Below are 25118 nucleotides of genomic sequence, written 5' to 3'. Positions count from 1 at the left end.
CTGTAGTCTCATGACTTTTTGTTCTTTTTTTTATGCAACCCATAATCACTGATATTATTCAAAGCTTAAGCATTATCATAAAACACATTTATCTTCAAGAGAGCATATGAAACAAAGTGTTTTGCAACAAAGATGCTATCCATGTGTCTGTGTGCTTACCAAAAAGAGATCAAGTTGCTGCTTCTGAAACTTAACAGAAAACACAGCTTTGCTGGTAAGCATGGTAAACATTTGCTTAAATTCACCAAAACTAAAAGCCAACCATTTATCACTTCACCAAAAAATTGTTTCTTGGAGTCACACATACGACTTGTAGGAATAAAAGCACACATTGTTCTTTTCAGTTATTCACCCAGTTTATAGCAAGATGGAATAGAAATGCTCTTTCAAACATAGGATTAGCTATTTCAGATATGCCAAGAAATATACTGTCAGAGTATGTACCGATTCATAGAATGTGATTTGAAAATGGAGGCAACAGTGAAATACAAACCCCTTATCACCCCACTTTGACCATGTGCCCTTTCTTTTCTTTTCCAGACCAGCATCAGAGTACTCCAGCCCATCAGGGCGTCCATTGAGCTGCGTGGTGGATGAAAACACCCCAGTGATGACGCCCGTTAATGGGGCAGAGGCGAGTGGCCCTCCGGGCGAACAGCGGATCCAGGAGCGAAGGGTTCGATCGCAGCGGCATCGTAACTACATGAGTCGAACACACCTACATACGCCGCCAGATTTGCCTGAGGGTTATGGTGAGAGACAGTGGAGTGACACACAAATGCACACACTTAGGCTATGTCCACACGTACCCGGGTATTTTTGAAAACGCAGATTTTTCTATGCGTTTGCACCTTTCGTCCACACGTTAACGGCGTTTTTGGTCACTGAAAACTGAGAATTTTAAAAACTCCGGCCAGGGTGGATATTTTCTAAAACTCAGTTTTTGCATTTACGAGAAAAACTGAGAAAACGCAGCGTCAAAGATGTGCGCCTTTTTTGACGTCACAGTGTGCGCCACGTTATTGTTTCGGTGAAATGAATTTCTACAATACTGTTACTGTTAATTGTACTCTCTGCAGTGTTTAAATGCTTACATATACACACACAGTTACTGTCCCTCCACACATACGACTCAGTTCTGCTTCTATGCCCCAGCTTTGTTTACTTTTTCCCAGCGAGGCTTCTAGACTTCTGATTGGCCAACATTTCTACACGGTTAGGAATATAGCGCCACCTGCTGCTTTGGCATGTTCATAGCACCGTTTTCCTTCATTTCTGCCTTTACGTGTGGACGGGATTATTTTTTTAAACGAAAACGGAAAATCTCCGTTTTCAAAAATACCCGTGTACGTGTGGACGTAGCCTTAGTATTAACACATCGGTGGTTCAGACTACAGCCAAATTATGGCCTAAACCAGACGCTGTAGGGAGTTGCTTTGGTCAGGAATGCTTATTGTGTCATAATGAATGAAGACCAATGCTGTATCTGTGATGCCTCACAACTTTTAGAGACATTAAAGAAAGATGGAGTTTCTTTCTACGGTCAGCATGAACTTGACAAGTATAAGCCAAAACCTCATCCAACTCATCAGATTTTTTCTTCTGCCTCTTTGTTGTATACAAATATAGACATGGCAAAGCGGGAAATGCATACAAATCTAGTATTAATTACTGTTTTATATTTAAATTCCTTATTGTTACCACTAAGTGAAAGCTGCCTCATTGACATCACATTATATTGTACTGGTGTGATTATACTGTCAGCTACTACGTTCTCACAGCTGTTGTTTCAGACTAGAGCGGTTACCAAATCCCATGTTCGTTGAACTAAAAAAGTGCATTTTGGAACATCCAAAAGTGCAATCCAAAATCAGTCCACCCCCCCAACCCCAAATATCCAAGGTATGCAGATGAAAGACGTGGCGCTCTGATCCTGGGGCGAGTGTTTTCTTTGTTGCCTGGGGGCACTTTTTTTTTTTTCTTTTCATGAGAATCTCATTTAAATAGCTTTCTAACTTCCCCTTTGTTGTCTTTTCCTGTATTCCCGTCCCATCATTCGATTTATTCACACTTTCTCGCCTCTTTCCTTTCCCACCCCCACCCTGCAGAAGCACATCGTGACAACTGCAGTCATCACTTAGGCTACGTTCACACTGCAGGCGAAAGCGCATCAAATGAGATTTGTTTTGTTTTTTTGTTTTTTGGGGACCCTATGCGACCCATATCCGATCATGGTATGACAGTGTAAATCCGATATTTTCAAATCCGATGTGGGTCACTTTCGTATGTGGTACTGAATCCGATACATATCCGATGTTTTAGAAAGCGACTGCTGTTTGAACCGTCAAGTCGCATTAAATCCGTCTTTTACGTCACTGACACAAGACAGACGCCAATTATCAGCGTGAACGCTTCCTGGCCATCCCGTGTAGATGTCCGTGAAACTGTTGGGAAGACAACGTGAACATTTTATTTGTACTGTATAATCTGCAGATTCTGACAGAAATCTGCAACTAACCTTTGAAGCACCGCTCCTCTCTAAAACAGCAATAAGGATAATTATTAGGTTATTTACATTATTATGTAAATAACAAAATAACTTGAAGCAAAAATTGGGAAACGTAAAGTCCAAAGTCTTCACATTAAGGACCATCAGTCAAACAATACTGTTGCTCTGGGTCTAAACAGAGCGCGTTGTGTGTGATGTCTTTTGCGCATGCGGGCCGCTTTGAGCGTTCACACTAGAGCGCGTTTGCTGTCGCATTTTATTTGTAGTGTGAATAAGCAGATAAAAAAATTGGATTTGATCAAAAAATCGGAATTGAGCATTAAGACCTGCAGTGTGAACGTAGCCTTAGTTTGTGTTACTGCTCCTCTTCTCCTCTCCTCTCGGCTCCTCTCCTCACCTCTCCTCGTTTTAACTATTGGAATGTTTTGGCTTTGCACGCAATTATTCCCACAACGAAAAGAAGGTGGGAATCCTTTTCATAGCTCAGTGTTTCACTCCAAGAAGAGACTTTAGGTTGGGTTTTTTTTTGTTTTTTTGGTCTATTCTTTAAGCTGGATTTGCTTACAGCATGCAAGTACTTGGGGGAAAATAACAGAGAAATGGTTTTTGGGGTTTATTTTTTTGTTTGTTTGTTTTTTGCCCTCTCCAACGTGGGAAAGATTTCTTTGCAAAGAAGTGCTCTTCTCTCACAGTCAGCCACAGTGGACCCCACAATAGCCACAGTCTCTGTAAAATAAATTATTATTTTAAGTGTGGTGCTTATATGCCAGTGCTTGGGAATGACACTACTGGATCTGTGCCCCCTTTGAAAGGTCCTGCTGTGTCCACTGAGACTGGCTGAGGTTGGACAAAGTGAGTCACTGATGCCCAACAACTCAAGAGCTTTCTTCCTTAGCTGAACCCTCTGAACTACTGGCTGGGTGTGGTGAGAGAGAATAAGAGGGAGAGAGGGAATGTGTTTTGCCAGTAGGAAGTTGGAGTGGGAGTTGGTAATGGATTAGCTGGTGAATATACACATGAATACCCCACCACTGCAGCACTGACTTTATGCCAACATTCACACAGTTGCTCTCCATTCATCTATGCGCTGGATGGAACCACAAATTCAATGAGCTAATGATAGCTTACAAATGAGTGTCACTTCCCTTTGATTTCTTCTGGTTGTTTACACACGAATTAGTGGGTTTGGCGACATGAAAGCATTTAACTTTCCATTTCCTTTGTTTCTGAAGGTTAACGGGGGTGGATTACTTTCAAAGCACGCACAAACCTTTAAGTGAAATAAGGCAACTAGGATGCATCAGCGAACTGTCCACAAGGAAAAACATTCATGGAAGTCTTTGATACATTTCCCTCACATTTTATTTTTCCCATCCCCTTGGGATACACCTATTGGAGACTGAAGAGGAACTAATTGATTACATTGGCACACACCTTAAGAAACTCTTAGGTCAACAGTGTCCCAGCAGTTTGGCTGTCACATAAATTATAAACAGACTTCTCCTACTCCAGAATACACAAACTCCCTATCCTTGCTTATACCCATGTAGACTGCAGAACATCGGTCCCACAAACAGTCCCAAGCTTTTTTTCTGTGCTCTTTTTGGCCTTTTTTGACAAATGAATCTCCTCTCTGTTACAGAACAAAGAACAACTCAGCAGGGCCAAGTTTACTTCCTCCATACACAGACTGGAGTCAGCACATGGCATGATCCCCGGGTGCCCAGGTAACTCATTTGTGTTCATATATTTCTTTTCATCTTCATTGTGCCTTTACTTGTAAAAACCCTTTTCAATTCCTATTTGATAAGGCATATGCAGTTGTTAATATATATGATTGTACTGGAATTAACAACACACTGATTTCAATGTGTGTTGAAATGAGTGTGTTGTCTTTTTTTGTTCGATTCCTAGTATCAAACCTGACACAAAACTGCAAAACTGACAAGAGCAAACTGGAGTTGACTTGGTTGAATTAGACGTTATTTCTTCCTTTGTTGCTGTTTTTCGTGTTCAAAAACACTCTTATTAGTCAAATTTCAGACTCGGTGTCAGCCAAACGGACAACCCCTGGGTCTGATGCGGAGTTGGAAGAGCATTTTTGCATTTGTTGAACTGACCAAACTATAAGCCAATGGTTCTGCATTCAATCATGCTTTTTCACCAACTCTCAACAGTTCTCTGCTTAATTCCCCAAAGATTACAAGCAGCTCTGTTGCGTTATGTTTTTGGCTACACCTCGATGTAGCTTCTGCTCACATAGCATCCGACTGAGAGCATAAACCTCTGGGTTTGGTCATTTTGGACAGAGCTGCTAAAATGACCCAGTATCTGCGATGAGTGCAGCCAGGCATGTGCTTTGTGCCTGAGTGATGTGTCCTCACTTCACACAAGGACGATGGATTCACACACAAGGAAAGGCACAGAAGCTCCTCAGGCTACAGCGTTGTCCCAGATCGCAACTTTAGTTTCTGCTAACAGAAATGTCACTCTGCAAGACAGAAGGAGAATCAAGAAATAAGAACAAGGACTTGGGCAAAATGATAATTTCAGTGGTAACAACAGTGTTGTTACAGGTTATCACTTTATTTTATTATCACACAACACAACTATCATCAACTATGTCAACAAATTGTCCCTCATATAAAATTCTGTATGAACAGTTATTTGGTTTTACTGTAGTTGGTAGTGTATTAATTGTAGTAGGTATGTGGCACGACCCATCTGCCCTTCAAGGTCGTCTCCTCGTACACCTCTGCACCAGCACTGCCTGTTTTTAGATTGCATCCTGTAAAAGTTTCATTCTCACCACTTGTAGCTGCATATGCATGCTACCTAATGACACGACTTTGTAGTTAAGGAACAGCACTTAAGTTATTGGTTTTTTTATTTTTATGATCATAGTAGCAAAACGTTTTCATCTTGCCTCGAGTTAATGGTGTCAGTGCTATCCAGCTACTTATATTAAAGAGGGTTGATCAATGCAACATGAGTGAATTTGTAACAGTTTAATCTTTTTTTTTGGTTCAGGGACTTAAGCAATGTAAACTGTGAGGAGCTTGGCCCACTGCCACCCGGCTGGGAGATCAGAAACACTGCCACCGGCCGTGTCTACTTTGTTGACCACAACAATCGAACAACACAGTTCACAGACCCACGGCTGTCTGCTAACCTGCATCTAGTGCTCAAGTGAGTTTAACAATTGTTCAAGAGTGTTTTGAGAGCAGTCCCATGGTTGTTGTTTAGGTTTGTGGTGGTATGCACAGACAAATGCTTGCTTTTATTGTGTACTGTTCACTCTGTAATATAAGAATCAAACATTTCCATACAACTGTCAGATGGCAAAGAATGAAGTTAGATATGTTGGAAGTATGCAGGTATATAGTTGTTGTAGCCTTTTATTAGCTGTCCCTCTATAATCATAAGGTAATGAGCGTAGCGGTGACTGAAACACATAATTCACTGATGGTAGTTTCTGTAAAGCACCCTCAGCTATTTGGAAACCAGGTAACCATTAAAGTAACAAGTCTGATCAAGGATATGACTGTAAAATAAAGTAGATATTTTCATTGCTTAAGACATCATTTATATTCTTCTTCTTCTAAAAGAAGTCCAACGTTTCATCGTCATTGAGTGCTGACCTCACTGTGCCTATTGCACTGCTAAGGTTTGTTTTAGCTTTCTGACATCTTTGTATTTGAAGCAGAGGGACATTAATGGCTTAATATTTTTAAAATGAGCTTCCCGCTCATTGTGTTAGTGGAAATCAACAGTACTCCTGTCATCATGTGTATGGAGTAACCAACAGAAGAGAGGATGTGTTTTGCTTACATTGTTTAATCCACCAGCAATGAATATGTATATGGTTCACTCACTCTTTTTGCTGTTTTGTTCCTCCTTATCACTTCCTCTGTCGTGTTTTTCTTTTCTTTTATGTTAACACTCTATCCTATTATTTGTTTATAACCTTAAAAATCTTGCTTTCTTTATTTTGTCCATGTTTTGGATTGTTTTACACCATTTTTCTTGTTTGATCTTACCTACATTCTCTTTCTTTATGTCCTTTATTCTGTCCTTTTTCACGTCTGTCCTCTTTTTCCGTTCCTTTTTTAATCCCATCCCCTGATGTTTTCAATGCTCCAATACTCTTCTCTGCCATTCACCTTCTCTTTTATGTCCTTTTCTTCGTTTCCCCCCTTTTGTCTTTCTCTGTCTTTTCCTCTTTCCTGCTTTCTCCAGCAGCCCAAGTCCAAATGGTTCCCGTGTGGCCATGGACAGCCAAAACACTAACCTCAGGTAACCCACAAATGCACACAAAAACACAGACATGCATAGAGAAGAACATGAGCATTCATAATCTGCAACGTACAGATAAACTGTCCACAGGGCACATAGGCTTTCATACTATATACACACAGACTTGCACTGTTATAATACCATGAGAGAAAATGCCATCCAAAGGGGGAGCATGTCTGCTTGTGTTATTGTAAACATGTGCGAATCTTTTTTCTCAAGGTTACCTTTCAACTGGATGCCATGCAAGTATTAAACACACACTCTCTGGCCTGCTGTCCGTATCGGAGAACTGTCAGTTCATCTTTCATTATGCTCGTCTAGTCTGTCAGCAGCCTGCCTCCATGGAAGATCAGCGCTTAGTACACTGACCCAATGAAGCCAAACCTCACTCATGAAAATACTAAACACATATTAGCGAAGCAGCTGCTAGCTTAGCACAAATCTTCTTTTATTCTTCAACAGAAGACGCAGGCCGGACGCATAATTTAGTGAAAATTACACCAAAATTGTCTGTGGTATTTTTGTAGACACGACAGACTAAATTTTAGGAAGTATTTTGGCTGTCAGGGAGGTCTCTTTACTTTACTTACGACTTTCAGCGTGTGCAGTGGGGATTATTAGAACAAGAGGAGCATACAGAGAGATGTAGGGATTTTTCCGTCTTTGCTTTTTTGGTAGAAAATCTTAGTCAAAACCTCTTGCAATAATAGCGGCTGGCACGATAGACATGTTTGGGAAATCAACATCTGGTCATTTGGTCAAATAGTATCCATATGTGTCAGAACAGCCTCTGGTTGTGATTTGAAGCTCAGTTATGTTATCCACAGTCAGCATCGTTAACCGCTTGTCTGACTCCTTATTAGGTGCGATTTGAGTCCAGACAACACTTTAGAGCTTTGAAAAATTAATAAGCTGTCATTTGTACTGCAGCTTTTGCAGTGATGCACACGATATTAATGAAAATAAAACTGAAAGACAGTCCGTTTGCAATTTTGTGTCACAGCAAGGGCAATGTTCTGCTCTGCCGAAATATGTAATATCCGAATACGTTATTGTATGTAAAAGTAAGCACTTGTTGTCTTTATTTGTATTTTTATTAGGTACAATTACAGAGGGGGGGGGAGTTTAGAGAGCCTAGTCGAATATTGGCTGGATTACATTTTTAATTGGGCTTTAAAACTTTGGCGTGTGATGGTCCGGTGGTATACTTCGCATATGTAAAACTGCACAGTTGTAAAAACAATTTCAGCTCAGATAGTATCTGCTTCCTTAAAGCTGCTCCTTTATGTCTGACCATAACCAAAAACTGGCAACATTGCTTTTAATTACTACCCTGATGTACTCAAGTAGAAAAGTCACCGTGGCAGGAAAAAGTAAACGCACTTCAAAATCAGTGTTTTATTTAATTTTATTTATTTTTCTTCAAAATTGGAATATGTTCAGTATTAGTCACTTTTCTACTTTTGGCACTGAAACACAACATTTTCTTAGTGGTGATAAATGTTGAACTTCTTACTGGGTGAGAGGCTGAACTGTGACAGCATGTACACAAACAACAGCAGGCAGTAATACAGAGGCTGCATAGGCACATGCACGAATGCCACACCAGGCTGTTTACACATATTGCACGAGTGAAGCAGATTCGTCGAAACATTTGGGAGTATCAGCCTCATTAAGTTTCTGTCTACTAAGCCGGTATGTAAACACTAGTAGAACAACCAGTCAAACCACCACCACTGTTTTTGTTCTACATCTCCTCCTCCTTGTTGTGTATTTTTCTTTTAATCCCCTTTGTGCTTCCACCTTGAACGTTTCTGTCCTGAAAAGGTGTTGGATTTTTCTGCTGACTTCATACCAGGACCTGTTTCTTTTATCGCTGTCAGGATTTAAAGATATAATATGTAGCATTTTCTTTGGAAAATCTGTAAACTGAAAAGCAACCTGTTTCAGTCATCACTCATGATCCGTATGCAGTGACATCTACTTTGATTTGCTTTTTTTATTTTAGCGAATTCTGGTCGGCAGCAAGTCAGAAGTCACCAAGCGCCTCTTGTCTTTCACACACTCTTGGCAGAGAAAGGGCCAAGCTTCACTGTTATTTCCAAACAGTATTGCTGGATATTATCTACTTTTAAGAATATTTAGCCCCCAAACTGCATTTAAGGTATTATGAAAATACCTAATTTAAAGTTGGCTGATCTCTTCCTCAAGGCCATCTTTCTGTGCATACCCAGACAGCTTCCAGTACAGCTGCTTGTTTCGATCTCTCCCTGGAAGTCCCAGTATGATGACTTGAACTGTACGATTTATGATTAAATCTAAAACTGACTCATATGTTAGGTTATGCCCTCCTCTCTATTTTTGATAATTCCACTCAAACAAAACACACATTAAGAGCCTCTAATGCCTGTGTCTCAATCTCGTGGCCCATGTCACCTCTATTTGTGGCCCGCATAATGACGTGAAGAAATATTTTTAAAAATGATTATTCAAAAATTATTTAATATGAAGGCAATAGGCAGAGTGTTACAGGCATCACCCTAAAGAATGTAGCCTCATGGGCAGTGTAGTCTGTGCTGCAGGGAGAATGGACTGCCATACCCGTTATGTGTCTGTGAGCGCGAGGGGAGGAAGAAAGGACAGAGTCGAAAAGTACGAGCTGTCATCGAGCAGAAACAGGAGCTGGAAGCATGTAAATATAATAATAACCACTGCAGCCAAAAAGAGTGTCTGACGAGCCCAGCAGTAAGTAAGCTATTAAGACTCGACTGTACGCTGTGTTCGTGTTTTCCTCAGAAACAATAAGTCCCGTTGGAGCAGCCTTTCAACGCCTCTCTCTGTCTCTCGCTAGCAAAGTTGACCCAGACAACAAAGTAAAGCTAGTTTTCGGCTACGAGCCCGACACAGAACCCGACGTATTAGCCAGAGGTCCCTTTACTACGGTTCAGAGCCGCGGACCTGTTTTATATACGCGCCGAATAGTTTTCTATATTTCTATTCAAAATATACTGAATACATTACACTCACAAACATCGAGCACACTGAGAACACACCAACAAAATATTTGCCCCACCACCTGTCCCACTCGTAACACTTGGCTCCCAGTAAGCTTTTCCACTTCCACTAAATAAAATTAAAGTTGAAGAATCTTTTTGACACTCTGGAGGAGATCCAGCTCACATCACAGAAGTGCAAGTGTAAGGATACAGAAAGTGACTTCCACTGAGACATCTAAAAAAGTCATCCAGTCATGCACAAGATGACCTCGAAAGAGAGATCAGCCAAGTTGAGATCAGATACCTTTTTTTTTTTTTTTTTTCTTCAACTTTTCCTCCTACTTCCTAGGTCTATAACATAGAAGCACGCACTTAAGTACGGCATGAAACTCCATTTCAGAGCAGCAAGAATTGATTTCAGTGAGAGTCCGTGGGTTTTAACAAAAGTATGCATACCGCAGGAGGAGAGAGCACAACAGGAAATTTTGTGTGCATATTGGAAAAGAAAAGCAGTTGTTGTTTGTGTTTCCTTCCACTACCACAATTAATGTTCCTGTCATTTTCTGTCACACAGACACAGAATGAAATTCTTGGCCACTCAAAAACAATGAAGAGATTCTGACTATAGAGTGGGGGAAAAAAAATTATGACTTTTAAAAAGACACAGAGGAAGGCAGATCAGATATGTCAACTCCTTCTCTCTGACAGATTTACTGCCCACTTCACGCCATCAAACATTGATGATCTTTCCAAAAAAATCTTTCTACCGATCCTGAAGCTCTTTAAAAAAATTTCATGTTCTTTTTGACTCACTGCACTGCAGCTAATGCAGACATGTGCTCCATTTTTATTATCCTGACCTCAGCTCAGCCTTTGGTGCTTCAGGCCGCAATGTCGTAAACAGCAGCTGAAAAAATTATGTGATGTGGCAGACAATATTTTTCTTGATTTTTAACTCCAGTGACAAAAAAACGCTGGCTGGAAGCTTGCTAGCTAGAGTACCTCACATTTCTGCACTCTTTCTGTTGTTTCATGATTCAGATTCATCCTCTCTGTAGTAACAGCATGTTTAGTCTGCAGTATTAGATGCATGGAGCAGATTTGGGATGCAAACTGTAATCCTATACACTTCATTTAAATAAGACTCACAGCCCTGTTGCCTTTGACCTCAGCTGATGCAGGGCTCGAATAGTCAGACAGTCAGACACGGCTGCATTACTGTGGTCTGCCACACCGTCTCTCGCATACTTAGCTTCCTGCTTTGCACCCACTCATAGAGTATGTCTGAAAAATTACATCAGTGTTTGCTTGAAGGTATTTTTAGGTGGCGCTGGATTGGGCCTTGCTGGGCATCAGCAGGTATTTTCCCAACCAAGCAGTAAATCTTGATGACATTTATATCAACATTTGCATTGATGTTTTGTGAAGTTATGATTATATTTAGTATAATAACCTGTAGAGCTAAATGGAAATTACTTGGCTGTGGGGATTTTGACTTTTTCTACTGTATTTTCTAAACCTGACATGATTCACCAGTGCAGTGATTGCCACCTGAAAGGGAACCTTTAGTATTAGAGCAAACAGGAAAAAACTACATGGATTAAAGCCTAAAATTAAATTTAAAAAAAAGAAAAAAAAAATCCATCTTAACAAATATATACAGTGTAACTTCTACCAGTTTTAGCTAGGCATTAGTATCCATGGGATGCTAAAAATTCTAATTAAATCAGAAATCACATAATGATCAGAAATGGAAAATGATGTTAATCCTTTATTTTTAGAAAATGTCTTCATACACAGAATATTTTCATCATCAGGCTATCCACAGTTTGTCTAGTGCTTATTTCCTGTAATGCATCTGCTTTTAGAGAAGGCAGAAGTTCTCTAATTTTAAAATTAGAAAGAATGTCAAAGGTCACGGTTCACTGGCAAGACGCACGACAGTGACATTTCTCCCCGCTCTTTCTGTTCTCTTATGCATTTTAAGTGTAAGGAGCATGGCACCAGCCTGATAGCCCCACTATTAAAGGGCCCTTTGATTCTGTGGGCTGGGTGGGGGTCAGAGTGGGTGTGTTCATGTGGCTTTAACACTACTACACTTAGTCACCACTCATTATATCCCACCTGTGCAAGCTGTAGTGTAAAAAGCAGCAAGTAAACTTTCTCACACAGAGACGTGCAGCTCTGCACACACAGCCTGCAAGTACAGAGAGAGGCTATCATGACTCCGCCGGTTCAGGTGTGGGGTCATCCAGTTTGTGCAAATGTTTGCGTCTTAATTTCTTGACCTTTACAGCCTCTTTTTCCTGTTCCCTCTAGCATGGAATAACAATATCACAATCCTGTGTCTTTTAGATTGAATTTGAAAGTTTAGATTTCTCCCCACTCATCATATTTCACAGTTGTCACATCAGTAAGAACCATTTCTCTTTTTTGGCTCAGGGAAAGATTTTCAGTTTTGCTGTGCTTGTATTTTCTATATTTACCATCAAATATGCAGAGTTTGTCCCATTTGGGAACTTGAGACAGTGAACTATGCCGAAACATATTTTTAATTGCACTGTGCCCTCAGAAGAAAAAGTGCGCTGAAATTACGCTTTATTATATGGTTCTTAAGTCCTCCAGCCAAAAGCAACTCATTCAGTTTTGTTTTAAGGCATCTTTTCTTCCCCTCCTCCTTCCTAAAAGTGGTTTTCAAGACTGCTGTACTGCAGTCTTACCCTTTCTTTGACATGCTAGGAGCCCCGGCGCCTGCCAATAAAATAAATAGCAGCTGAGTTGATTATACAGGGATAGGCTGGTGAAACACTGTACCCGTTTAGCTTGGAAAGCCCTCATAGATAGACGGGCCTTTTTCAACCCACTGATCCCAACAACCCAAGTGTACACTAAGTGTTGGAATAAGTGGGTGGATATGTGATGCTGCATTGGAAGGCCTCTCTTTCTCATTCTTTTGTTTCAATTCATGCCGGTTGGTTTGCTGTCTTTGTTTAGTCAACAGCAGCTTTGACACTCCCAGCAGAGGACAGTAGCTTCTTTTAAAGCAGTCGTCTGCTGCCTGCATGTCTCATCGCAGGAAAATGAGGGCTGCTGCCCTGCTCAAGGGAGAGATGGAGTTTGTTTTTACGAGGCCCACCCAGGCATCTCACCACCAAAACCACAGTGAGGGCTGGAGGAAGTTAGAACATGAATCCTCACCATGGCTCACGTTCCATAGGCTGTATCTAAATATTTCTTAGAACATAGAAGCTCTGAAAACGAAGGGGGCAAAATAAGATGAAGGTCAGCATTTAAGTGCCTCAGTGTCAAATTCCACCTTCCTCACAATAGACCTTGTTGTCTAAAAAAATGCAAGGCTTCCGCACAAACATGAACTGAATGCATTAATTGGAATTATAGTTAACTGCATTTTGGAAAAGGGTGGTTTTCTATTTTGTGTTAGGACAAGAAAAACACACGTTGAGAGAAATGGACAATAGTGAAAAATCTATTTAGTGTTCAAGTAAGAAAACGACAAAGTGGCCAGTCAGTTTCGACCAGAGATGCTATCAGGATCATGGAACTATGGTTTGTTTGAGTTTTTTTTTTTTTTTTTTTTTTTTTTTTTTTTTTTTTTAGGCTTCCATCTAAATTCAGAGCAAAACTAGAGGTGACTTTAGCGGTTGGCTTTAAAAAATTCAAATAAGTTGGCGGAAGAAGTTAAACGAGGAGAAAAATAAGGGCCTCAATGTTTTGTTTTTTGTTTTTAAACAAAATGCTATGTTGATGGTCTCATAGTTAGCAAACTCTGTTGACACTCTGTCTGTGTGGATGTAACCAGTTATTTAAGCACATCAGTTGCTGTGTTTTAGAATTAAAGTCAGGTTGTTTTGATACACACAATTGAGAACCGCTCAGATAGACTAGAGAGCTAAAGCCTCCTGCTCTGAGCCTGAGTTTGGAGATGAAGCAGTGGTACTTTTCACATCCTGATTCACCTGCTGCTACAGCAACAGCTGAAATCTCTTCCTCCACCGCCTCTAAGATCACCCGCTCCTTGTTCCCTTCACCCTCCTTTTTCTTCTTTGAAATGTTGTCCTAGAAATTGATGATGAATAGTCCTGTAACCGCTCTGTTTTTCTTCTCTACAGAAAGGATGTAAAAGTATCATACTTTAGTTCTTAGTCCTTTTTTCTAAAAGTGTTTGTTTCCCCCTCTAAATGTGAAGATATTCACATATGATCCATATCTGTAGCTCCAGGTCTACGGACATCTAGCAAAACGAATTTAGCTGGAACTGCATGGAAAGGGAGGGCAGCTCCGCGGGCTAGATGAAAGCTCTGCTTGTGCTTGTTGGTGGGCAGTGATACCTACTGGGAACCACGGACCTCTCTAGCTTTAAAACAGGAAGTAAAGATTTGTGGGATGGAGAGTGTTTTTCAAAACAGTAGGTCAAGTTTGACATGAAGAGGAAAAGAACAGATCAACTTATCGGTCCAGTTGAGCTCGCCGGAGGCGCCAGCTACTCTTACACCACTGTCCTGTCTAAATTTTCGTACCCCCCCCCCCCCCCCCCCCCCCTTTCTGTGTCTGTTTGTGTCTCTCTGCTTACTCAGGGTTTCTCCCTCACTCTCTTTCCTGGTGGTGATATTTACCAAATGTCTGGGCAAAGGTTCAGCTTGTCCACAGGTCTGGATTAGATTTGCTCAGAGCTTAGAGCTCTGTTTAGCACTTTTTGCTTTAAGACCAGTGAAGCTGGTGAGGGCTTCAGAGGGAATTTCTTACAAAACTCCCTGGTCCTGTGGTTAGTGGATGGCGGAGTTAGGGAATTCCCTACCGGACATATCTCCTCTGTCTTTGTATAAACAATCACACAATAGTAATTTGCTTTCAGGAAAGAACATCTAAGGACAAACATTTTAAGATAACTGATGGGTCATACTGACAAACCGCTGTTCTTTTCTTTCCCCCCTGCTTTTCTTTCATGCCCTCCCTCCATCTATTCCCATGCTCTTCTCCCTTTCTTCTATTCTCTACTGATCATCTCACCTCCTTCAGCCATCCGACTCAGTTAAAGGAACAGGTTGCTCCTGGTGGCCCTCAGCAAGCCCTGTCCCCAGCCCAGTTACCAGAAGAGGCAGAGTGCCTGACGGTTCCCAAGTACAAGAGAGACCTGGTGCAGAAGCTGAAGATTCTGCGACAGGAGCTTTCTCAGCACCAACCCCAGGCCGGCCATTGCCGCATTGAGGTCAGCCGTGAGGAGATCTTTGAGGTAAGGAATAAAGCAGAATCCTTTTCACGCAAGGAAAAACACACGGTCAGGTGGTCTGAAGCTTTTCATAACCTTCATGCTTCTTAGAATGCAAAATGAACACAAACACCACGCTTCTTTGTGTTCAGAGGTAGTGAACCGTCTGAACCTTTATTTCCATGAACTGTATTGATGAACCGCATGACTACAAATGTTTTATCTAAGAATAGTTGTCATATTTATAAACCTGGCATTCCAACCTAAAACTTTTGTGTGCTGCAAACAATAACAGAAAACATCTGAAGGACGTCTGAACGCAGCCACAAACATGTGTATTCAAATTAAACCTAATAACTAAGAATTTACACACATACAAATTCATGGTTAATTAATCACGTGGCATTGAAAGCATCATATGACTGCTGCCCACGCCTTAAAACAATAACATAATGCTCGCAAACCCCAAATCTTTGCATTTTTACTGGAATTTTTTTCACCCCATTTACGATGTGCATCAGAAATAGCCCATTACAGCACAGAACCAGTACTGAGAGCTACTTTATGATTTCCAGGGAAAAGCAGAACAGAATGGCCTTTACAACACCACAAAAAAACCTATTTCTATGTTCCTTTTTTTTCTCCTCCTCTGCCTCTTTCGTGCTCTCCCAAACATTTGTTCTACCAAGGCAGAGGCATTCTTTCTGGATGATTTCAGCAGCTGAACAGTAATGGGGAGGGGGTGTGGAAAGGAGCTCAGGCAGCAGTGGCAAGTGTTTGTAGCTAGACGTAACTTCATTACTCCAAGCTGCGCGATGAAGAATATGACTTCATTTCCCTTTGATGTGACGGCTTAGGAAGAACGTCTGAGAAAGTGTGAAAACCTGAAGTGCAGATCTACTGGAGGTTTTCGTGCAGCGTTGCAGTGACGGTGACACCTCGTTACACTTGCTTTGCGCCACAAGCTGATATTTCATTGCACCTGTTTGATTCTTTAAAACGAAGGTCAATCTCACTTAACCGAAAACAGAAAAGTCAACAGAAAGTTGCTTACTGCTCTGCATGTAGGCTCATGTACTGCTACCTCACAGCAACTCTGATTACAAGCCTGACATGACAGATACTGGTAGAGTAGATTAGAGTAGATCTTGATATAGAAGAAAAATAAATAATCCTCTGAAGTTAATAAACTCTGCTCCCTTCCATGGACGGCTTCTTATCTTCTCATGGAGACACAGGCGTCTCCTCACTGATGCTGTACAGACCCAAACTACAATGAGGCAGGCCAAAGTAATCAACCAGTTTACTTAATGTTACTCGTAAAACTCTGTTTACTGTGGTCTGCTATTTTGTTTCAGGTTTTTTGGCTTCATTTTAGCACCTTTCAGTGGTGGAGGGGTCTTTTTTCTGTCATACTCAATGTTTAGCTAAATAATGATCTTTAACTGAGTTTCTCTGATGTCCCTCAGTAATGTTTTGGTGACTTTGTACACAAATCCTTTTGCTCACTAACATTCTGTAGTCGGAGGGCTAGTTTCATTTGTTTCCCATGTGCTGGCTGTGTGGTTTACCAGACATCAGCTGCACCTTTTTAAGACTCCAAAACTTCAGTTTACACAACTAAAGTGTTTGTGATGAATTTAATCTTGCAGCTGACTCAGTGCAGCCTAGATCTGTCATGTTTTCACAGCTGCAGCAGTGCCGTTGCTGTGGCAGGAGATTGTTTACTGCAGGGTGGCCTTTGAGCGTCTGGACTCGTGTTAGAGGACTGATCTTGATAAGCAAAACCTTTTTTTAATTGTACAGGATCCGTATGATGATGAGGATTTAGGTTTTTGTTTGTTTTAAAGCAATATCTTAATAGTAGTATTTAATGATGGTAGTAATTCTGTAGTATTTTAGGCTGCACATGAATGAATATTCTCATGTCTGGTCTGATTATAGAAACTTTGACTCAGGACTGCAGAGCTTTGAAGTTTCGAAAACTTGGAGTGGGAGTCCAGCAAAATATTCTGTAATAGTTTCGCTCATTTCCTCATCACCAAAACTATGAAGCCCTAAGAGGAAGGCGACGTTTACAGCAAGCTACCTGCCTGTTAAAACACACACCCGACGTGTCTGTTTGAATAGAAACCTGTAAACAAAAAGGACACATGCAGACAACAACCTGTGTTGTTGTAATTTACTGAATTCAAACACAAATGATCAACTTTCTTCCTTCCCTTTATATTACCAGGTCGGGTAGTTTTCATTAATAGGTTAAATTCACTGATGGTGGCCAAACATATTCAACTTTGACCGTGGAGTTTGAGCGCGCTTGGCACAGTGACAAACTGTACTGGTTGTTCTGATTTATTTCACACATCACGACTCTCTGAAGGTGTGAGTTGGTTTCCTTTACAGTCTTTGGTGTGTTTGTGCAGCAGGTAATACACCTACCCAACCAAAGTTGCAAAGTTGGTGTATTTCCATTCAGCAAAGATAGCAGTGCCACTGTTTAAGTCGTATTGCATAGAAATGTGATACTGAAGGGTGTCGTCTTTTACTGACCTGCATGTTAAATTTGCTGATTCATAGGAGTCGTACCGGCAGGTGATGAAGATGCGGCCGAAAGATCTTTGGAAGAGACTCATGATCAAGTTTAGAGGAGAAGAGGGGCTGGATTATGGCGGGGTAGCAAGGTAACATGTCCCATGCGTTTTATTTTCCTGTTCTTGAAATATCATTAAACGTTGATTTATGCTTGTTAGTGTTATTTTGTATTACATTTTCACACTGAACCCGTATTTGTGTTAGGGAGTGGTTGTACCTGCTGTCCCACGAGATGCTGAACCCTTACTACGGCCTGTTCCAGTACTCTAGAGATGATATCTACACTCTACAGATTAACCCGGACTCTGCTGTCAACCCAGTAGGAATTCTTTGGTTTAATAGTCATAATATTTGATAAGACATGTGATAATGTATGTAAACGGCTAATTGCTGCAGGCAAAAGCATGAAATACGGTTGGTAGGTAGAACAACTTCACCTTTAAATGATCAAGCTTCAGTTCTGTAAGCCTTGAACTAGTGAATTATTTCCTCTCCTGGGTTTTCACCATTGGCTTCAGCTTAATGGTGAGGTGAATGTGATAAGCTATGGAAGAAATCTCACTTTATTACTATTCTGTGTTTTAATCTGCAGGAGCACCTGTCATACTTCCACTTTGTGGGTCGCATCATGGGCATGGCAGTGTTTCACGGCCACTACATTGACGGAGGCTTCACTCTGCCCTTCTACAAACAGCTGCTAGGAAAACCGATCACGCTGGATGATATGGAATCCGTCGATCCGGACCTACACAACAGCCTCGTCTGGATTTTGTGAGTCCTGTTGTTTTCACATCATTCTTTTAATCTGTTTTCTAAACGCTGACAACACAAAGTTGAAATCGTAGTGTTTCACGCATGCAGGGGGGAAACATGTCTGCATAAACTAAAATGAATTAAAACAAAGCTCAGAGCACCGCTTATTCAGATACCCACAAAAACCTGATCATTTCGTCCTCAACCAAACCATTTCTTATGACTGCACTGCCCCCTGCTGCCACATGAGCGCAACATCCAACGTCAAAAACGAACAGCCCATTTTACTCCTTCACCCGCAGCTTTTAAAAATTGTGTTGGCTTGTGTGCCTCTGTTTTAGCCTGATTAATGGTAAACAGCTTTGTTTTGGTGATGCAGCTGGTTCTGTTTCTTACTCAGACATTGCTGATCATGTAAAGGTGAACACTGGAGAACCCCCCCCCCCCCCCCCCCCCAAAAAAAAAAAAACAACAACCCCAAAACAAAACAAAAAACAAAAACCTTTACATTAACATGACATAACAAATGGCCCCGACAAAACACCCTGGGAGTATAATTCCCTTAATTTAGTGACTGTGGAACAAATACTGAAAGATAAAGAAATCAGAATCAATGAGCTTGTACTTATCACTCTACATCCTGTATTTTCTGTCTCCCTGTCTGCTCAGGGACAATGACATCACTGGTGTCCTGGACCACACTTTCTGTGTGGAGCACAATGCTTACGGAGAAATCATCCCACATGAACTCAAACCCAACGGGAAGAGTATCTCTGTGACAGAAGACACCAAGAAAGAATATGTGAGGTATGGACTAAAAGAAACCCAAAGACAACAATGTGCAGCATGTAGCCGAGTTTAATTTGAGCCCATGCAAGCTCTCCTCTTTTACACTTCTCTGCATCATTGTCTGATGATAACCCTCTGTTTCCTCTGCTCTCTCATGCTCTATGCAGGTTGTATGTGAACTGGCGTTTCCTTCATGGCATTGAGGCTCAGTTTCTGGCCCTGCAGAAAGGCTTCAATGAGGTTATCCCACAACATCTGCTCAAATCCTTTGACGAGAAGGAACTAGAGGTACATTAGATGACAGCAGCACCTCTTGTAAAACATAAAGATCGTCATGTTTCATTTATATTGATGGGTTCTATGCCCACTCAGGTATTGTAACAAATTCCAGGATGATGTAAAAGTGTCTCTTCTTTCAGCTGATTGTGTGCGGCCTGGGAAAGATAGACATCGCCGACTGGAAGTCAAACACCCGCCTGAAGCATTGCACCCCTGACACCAACATCGTCAAGTGGTTTTGGAAAGCCGTGGAGTCATTTGACGAGGAGAGGAGGGCCCGATTACTGCAGTTTGTTACTGGCTCATCTAGAGTCCCACTGCAAGGCTTCAAGGCTTTACAGGGTACTTAACCTGACTGTGTGTGTGTGTGTGTGTCTGTGTGTGTGTTCCCAGCAGGCCTCTGCCTGCAGCTCTAAATTATTTTGTGAACCCACAAAAAGGTAGAACCCCACTTTTAAATATTGGTTCTGCTTTCCCTCCATATAACAAATGGGCAATTCCTTCAGTTTTCTTTGAAATTAAAAAGTGAGTAGGACTTCATGTTCATGTGCAGCTTCATATATTTACATTTTCTTGTACTCTGGGATCATTATTTGTCTTCATCTGCTGTCTAAAACAAACCTCTTAATTTAAGCCAACTTTCTTCTGATTGGCTGACTCTCACAAACAGAAGGTTTGCACAGCAGGTGGGAGTAGCGACTATGTTCGCTGTCAAATCGTTGTGCCTTCCATGGCCATTATCAGGTTATCAGTTTTTTTTTGTTTGTTTTTTTTGTTTTGTTTTTTTAAATCTAAGAGTTGTGGGGAAAATTATGAAATTAGGTCTTTGCAACGGTCTAAATCCAGAGCTTTTGCTCACAGGCATTACTTTTACATACATTGCAGTATTTGTACCTTCACCAGCATAACAAGTTCACTTTTATGTTGGTGATGGATCCTGTTCGTGCTCTGATTGCAGGCGCTGCAGGGCCCAGACTCTTCACCATTCATCAGATTGATGCCAACACCAATAACTTGCCCAAAGCCCATACCTGGTATGTGTGACGTGTATTTCCAGGACTGATCCATGTGTTACACATTTAACAGGAACAAAAACTTAAATATTTTTGGAGTAGAAAATGATCCTTTTTCACAGCACATGTTTTGTTTTCCTCTTTCTCCAGCTTTAACCGGATCGACATTCCGCCCTACGAGAGCTATGATAAACTGTACGACAAGCTACTGACGGCAATCGAGGAGACGTGTGGCTTCGCAGTGGAATGAGAGCCATCTTGTAGAGTGTTTTTGTGTATGAACGAGTGTAACTGTGCAGGACTATAGTGACTATTTCTGACACTGTGACGCGCCAACAGGTTCGCTCGGAGCCTGATGCGCGTGTCCAGCCTACAGTCTTCCTCTTCTCTCACCACCACGGTCCACACTCTTCCCTTATCGATGCGTTTGAACAGCTGCTATAGAGTCCCTCCCTCTGTCATCGTCAGCATCTTAGAAAATTCCCCCCAGACATTTAGCAACCATTAGTCTTTGTTTCTTTATTTTGCCGTTTTTACTGACTGATGCATGTCATGCTACTGAATCTTTAATATTGCAGGTAGCCATATACATTTTTTTTTTTTTTTTTTAAACCATAGTAGCCATCTTAACCTCAGCATATATAACACCTTCCGATCCTCGTGGAGCTGTTGCTCCTGATCTCGTAGGAGTGTCACGACTTCATCCTACCTCGATGTCCTGCTTCGATATCGATAGGGTTTCATTTCAAAATGCTAAAGGTCATAATTTAGGCAGTTAAGAGTCAGAAAAGATCATCTGTGGGCCATAATTAGTTTGATTTTTCGCACCAGCAGTACTTTTGTACCTGTTAGGTCATTTCGTGTCATTTTGAAGTGGAACTTGTCACAGATGATTGGGGCGTAGGTCCTCGTGTTTCGTGGCGTTTTCGAGGGTCGAACTCTGGCGGTGAAGGATTCTCAATCATGTTTTCTCCGTAAATCGCTGCAGTCGTGTAATGATGCTTGTCTGTGTGTTTCTGCATGTGTACAAGGAAAAGTAGCCATGTCGCAGTCGCCCTTCATCTCCGGTTCACCTTTCCTTTTTCTCCCTGCTCTCGTTCACACGTTTGTCTCCAGCAGCATGCCTATTTCTTTCTTCTGTTTTTTTCTGTCCGGACAAGCTTGCCTCAGCCCACTTAATGTCAAAGCATATGTGAAAAGAGCACATCTGTCCACGGGATGAGGCTCGGCGAAAAGCTGTTGAGGGCAGTTGCTCGTTAACGGTCACATCATCAGTTTAAACAGGCAGAAGTATTCCTCTCTCTCGTTCTCTCGTTCTCGCGTCACTTTAGAGCACTTTACAAACTGAGCGGTAATGGCAGGAGTGCTTTCTTCACATTAGATTGAAATATATCACGTTTCATTTGCTATACAACTACATTTGAAATAGAGTAAAAAATATCTTATACACCTGTAATTTTTAAGTATATATGTACAAATACATAGCTATTTTGTATATTGTTGCTTGTTCTTTCTGTTCAGTTTAAATGCAAGCATGTTGATGTCTGTCACAGACCTCTTTGCATTCTCAGGTGAAGTTGTCCTTTATTTTTTAATTATTTTTTTTTAAATTTTACATTAGGCTAGTATGTGAGGAGGGGATACAACTGTATATGGGGGCCCTTTCTTTAAACCTTTATTAGTGTAAACCTAGCAGTTTAAAGTGACGTTTTCTTGTGGTCTTTCACCGTCACTTCTTAACAAACATACGTTGTCACAGGAGACCACAGTTGCTGCTCTGGAGGTCTGGTAGCACAGACAGCGGTGTGATTTCACACGTGCAGGAGCGATCTGTTCGGCGACATTCATTGTTTTTCTGTTTTTTGTTTCTGTGCTGTTGGGTGTCCTGAGATCTTAAGAGCTGCAAATGCTGGAGTTTGACTGCTGCTGAGCTCCTGGGTGCTACATGGTGAAAATGTTTAACCAAAATGAAAAGTCACTGAAATACTAGAGAGGCGACAGCGAGAAGCATCTCCATCAGCAAAGCCTCCATCCATCCAAAAAGAAAACAGGCAAACAAAAACCACACACTGCATGAATGGATGCTTGAGATTAAAGGATATTTATTTGCATAAATTTTCCTATTAGCAAACTTTTTGACTTGGAAAGAATCTAATAAATGTTCTTTACTTTTTTTTAATTTTATTGTTGTCGTTATATGTAATCTGCATTTACTTGCAGCCATCGGTGGTTTATTAGCAGACACCCCTCGCATCGTAAACCTTTTTTTTTTTTTTTTTTTTTTTTTAATAATTCTATTTTTGTTCATCACGAGACAAAACAAATAAAAGTGAGTACATTGAAATTGTGGTCTTTGTCTAGTTACAGATATATTCATTGATTTTTATCTTTGATAATTTTACTGGAAAATGCATTACAAGTTTATGGGTTTTTTTGTTTTTTGCACACATTATGCATACTTGGACTCCAAGTTATAATCCAACACTTCCTTCTATTTACCAAATAGTTATTGGACTAAATATTTTTTTTATGTAGATGGCATATATAGACTCACAAGTATGTTTGTTCAGTGCACAAAGTCCGCATCTGGTCTTTGTTGCCGCCTTTGCTTTTTCCAGACGGTTTGGTCTTCCGTACAAAAGCTGTTGGGGCTGAGTGCTTCCAGACGAGGTGAAAATGCTCTCTCCCTCCTGTTAAGCAGCCAAATTAATCAGACAGTCTGAACAGTTTTACAGATGATTGTTAACCTTCTGAAGAAACATCTGCGATTTATAAAAGTGCAAACTTAAATCTGATTCTGGTTGATATTGTGCACTTAAAAAAAAATCAGCTGGTTTAAAAACCACAACAAGTTAGTGTTCGGCAGACTCCTCTCCCCTTTAATTCCTGTGTGTGTGAGCGAGTTAATGATTTTTGGTGGAATTCAGTACAAAAAAAACTTTTTTTTTTTAATGCACCATGTTTCCTTTTGAATCCTGTTTTTGTATTTATTATTACAGTATATGTTTGCATAGTTTTTAACATCAGCTGCTCTGTGAGTTTGTAACTGACACCTGTACATAAAGACAATAAAGAAGCAAAGTTATAAACTTCTTGTACCCTTGCAGAAAGCTGAGCAATAAAACTGTGCTGTTTGGACCTAACAGCATTATGTTTTATAGAATTATGGCTGTTACTGTGGTTTTTATCTATTGTTGTAGCTTTTTTTTTTTTTTTTTTTTTTTTTTGAGTGATGGTTTTTCTGGTCATGTAATAATCTGCTTATTAAGTAGGACTTAAGTGAATACGTACAGGGTGAGTTTCACAGGGGGGTGACACAGGTAGGGCCTTCAGAAAATCTACATATTTGATGCTGTGTTGAAAATTATCTTAGAGAACATTGGTCTGTCGTTTTTTCATATCGTCTTTCAAATTTTAAACAAAGCAACAAAAAGGCAAAGTGCACAATCTGACAGGCATTAAATACCATTCCCAAAGAGTTAATTTTATTATTATTTATTAATTTTTTTAAATAAATTTGACAAATGGAGGACAAAAGAAGTGCTGGGCCTAAAAGTTACCTACACCAGATGAACAGTATTCTAAATTCATTTAACACACAAATATCTGAAGCAGGATCTCAGAGATGCGTCTGACCCTTCAGTTCACTAAAGCCTCATCAGAGCAGAGCGGGGTTGTCTCACAAAGAGTGGAACAAAAGGCAAAAACAAATAAGAATTTTGAATGTACTTTAAGAATCCCGGAGAATTATTACTGATTATCCTGAAGGCTGTGTTGAAGAATAAAGGTGATCGTACCAAATATTGACTTTCGAGCTCATTAGAATAGCACAAACTATTTTTGCTGCAAATATTTTCTGCTTTCAAAAAAAAAAAAAGCAGAATCGGAATACTTTCTTTATCCCTGAGGAAATTACGTAAATAAAAGAAATGAGGGGTTGCACAGTTAACCACTGATCCGATCAATGCTCTAGAGGTGGGGTAGGCTTTTAGTTAGTAGTTACCGTCAGCTGGCATTAACCGTTTGGATTCGGGTACCTTGAACCAAAAAACATAAACACTACCGAACATTTCCGCATACTGGGCTAGGAAAGGTTTTAGCCAATCAGGTGCCTATTTCAGAGGGACTGATTTCCTGTTGGCTGTTCAGCAGACGCAGATGGAAATAAATGGATTACACGGCGGTACTTCCCTGTTTCATATTGTGGCGGGCCAGGCCTGTTTGGGTTTTTTGACGACTACGTTCTGTTCCAGGCGGCAGCGTTACGGTTGCCATGGTTACAGGGTGACGCTCTGTTTCCTCGGTGAGGAGTTGTTGTTGTCGTTGTCGTCGTTAGCTAATAGGCAGAATGCTACAGGTATAGCTCTAAAGAATGTAGCATCATAGGCAGTGTAGTCCGTGCTGCAGGGAGAGTGGACTGTGTGGAGATACAGAAATTCTTTTATTGCTGCCATATAATCTGCATCATTATAATTGCATTAATAACATTCTTTACAGCAGGGGTGTCAAACTCAAATACACAGTGGGTCAAAATTCAAAACTGGAACAAAGTCGCGGGCTAACATCAATATTTATTGTAAAAAAAATCTTCCTCCAGATTTAAGAATGAATCGCTTCTTATGGACTCAAACAAGTTTTGCTGAAAAACTGAATATGGAACAAGC

General features: G+C 40.7%; 1 protein-coding gene across 2 annotated transcripts in view; it reads left to right on the top strand.

Annotated features, from left to right (window-relative positions):
* Window positions 1-22633, top strand: part of LOC147328122 (E3 ubiquitin-protein ligase SMURF2-like) — a 61472-nt gene extending 38839 nt beyond the window's left edge. Inside the window, exons 8-20 of one of the 2 annotated variants that reach the window (XM_086296282.1) lie at window positions 541-752; window positions 4152-4236; window positions 5540-5698; window positions 6752-6805; window positions 14839-15052; window positions 17606-17709; window positions 17825-17939; window positions 18213-18391; window positions 19043-19180; window positions 19330-19450; window positions 19582-19783; window positions 20400-20475; window positions 20605-22633. In XM_086296282.1, coding sequence (XP_086152408.1) covers window positions 541-752; window positions 4152-4236; window positions 5540-5698; window positions 6752-6805; window positions 14839-15052; window positions 17606-17709; window positions 17825-17939; window positions 18213-18391; window positions 19043-19180; window positions 19330-19450; window positions 19582-19783; window positions 20400-20475; window positions 20605-20704 — 1759 coding nt within the window. In that variant the 3' untranslated portion in view covers window positions 20705-22633. Of the gene's footprint in view, window positions 1-540; window positions 753-4151; window positions 4237-5539; window positions 5699-6748; window positions 6806-14838; window positions 15053-17605; window positions 17710-17824; window positions 17940-18212; window positions 18392-19042; window positions 19181-19329; window positions 19451-19581; window positions 19784-20399; window positions 20476-20604 lie in introns of both variants that reach the window. The other variant, XM_086296281.1, reaches the window with a different exon arrangement.
* Window positions 22634-25118: the final 2485 nt, after the last annotated feature.

The sequence above is a fragment of the Aulonocara sp. 'chitande type north' Nkhata Bay genome, linkage group LG6 (assembly GCF_057382095.1).
Source record: "Aulonocara sp. 'chitande type north' Nkhata Bay isolate Kocher_YH1m ecotype deep benthic linkage group LG6, A_spYH_male_GT1.1, whole genome shotgun sequence".
Lineage (NCBI taxonomy): Eukaryota > Metazoa > Chordata > Actinopteri > Cichliformes > Cichlidae > Aulonocara > Aulonocara sp. 'chitande type north' Nkhata Bay.
Note: the sequence above shows the minus strand (reverse complement) of the source record. Positions and strands in the feature narration are given on the sequence as shown.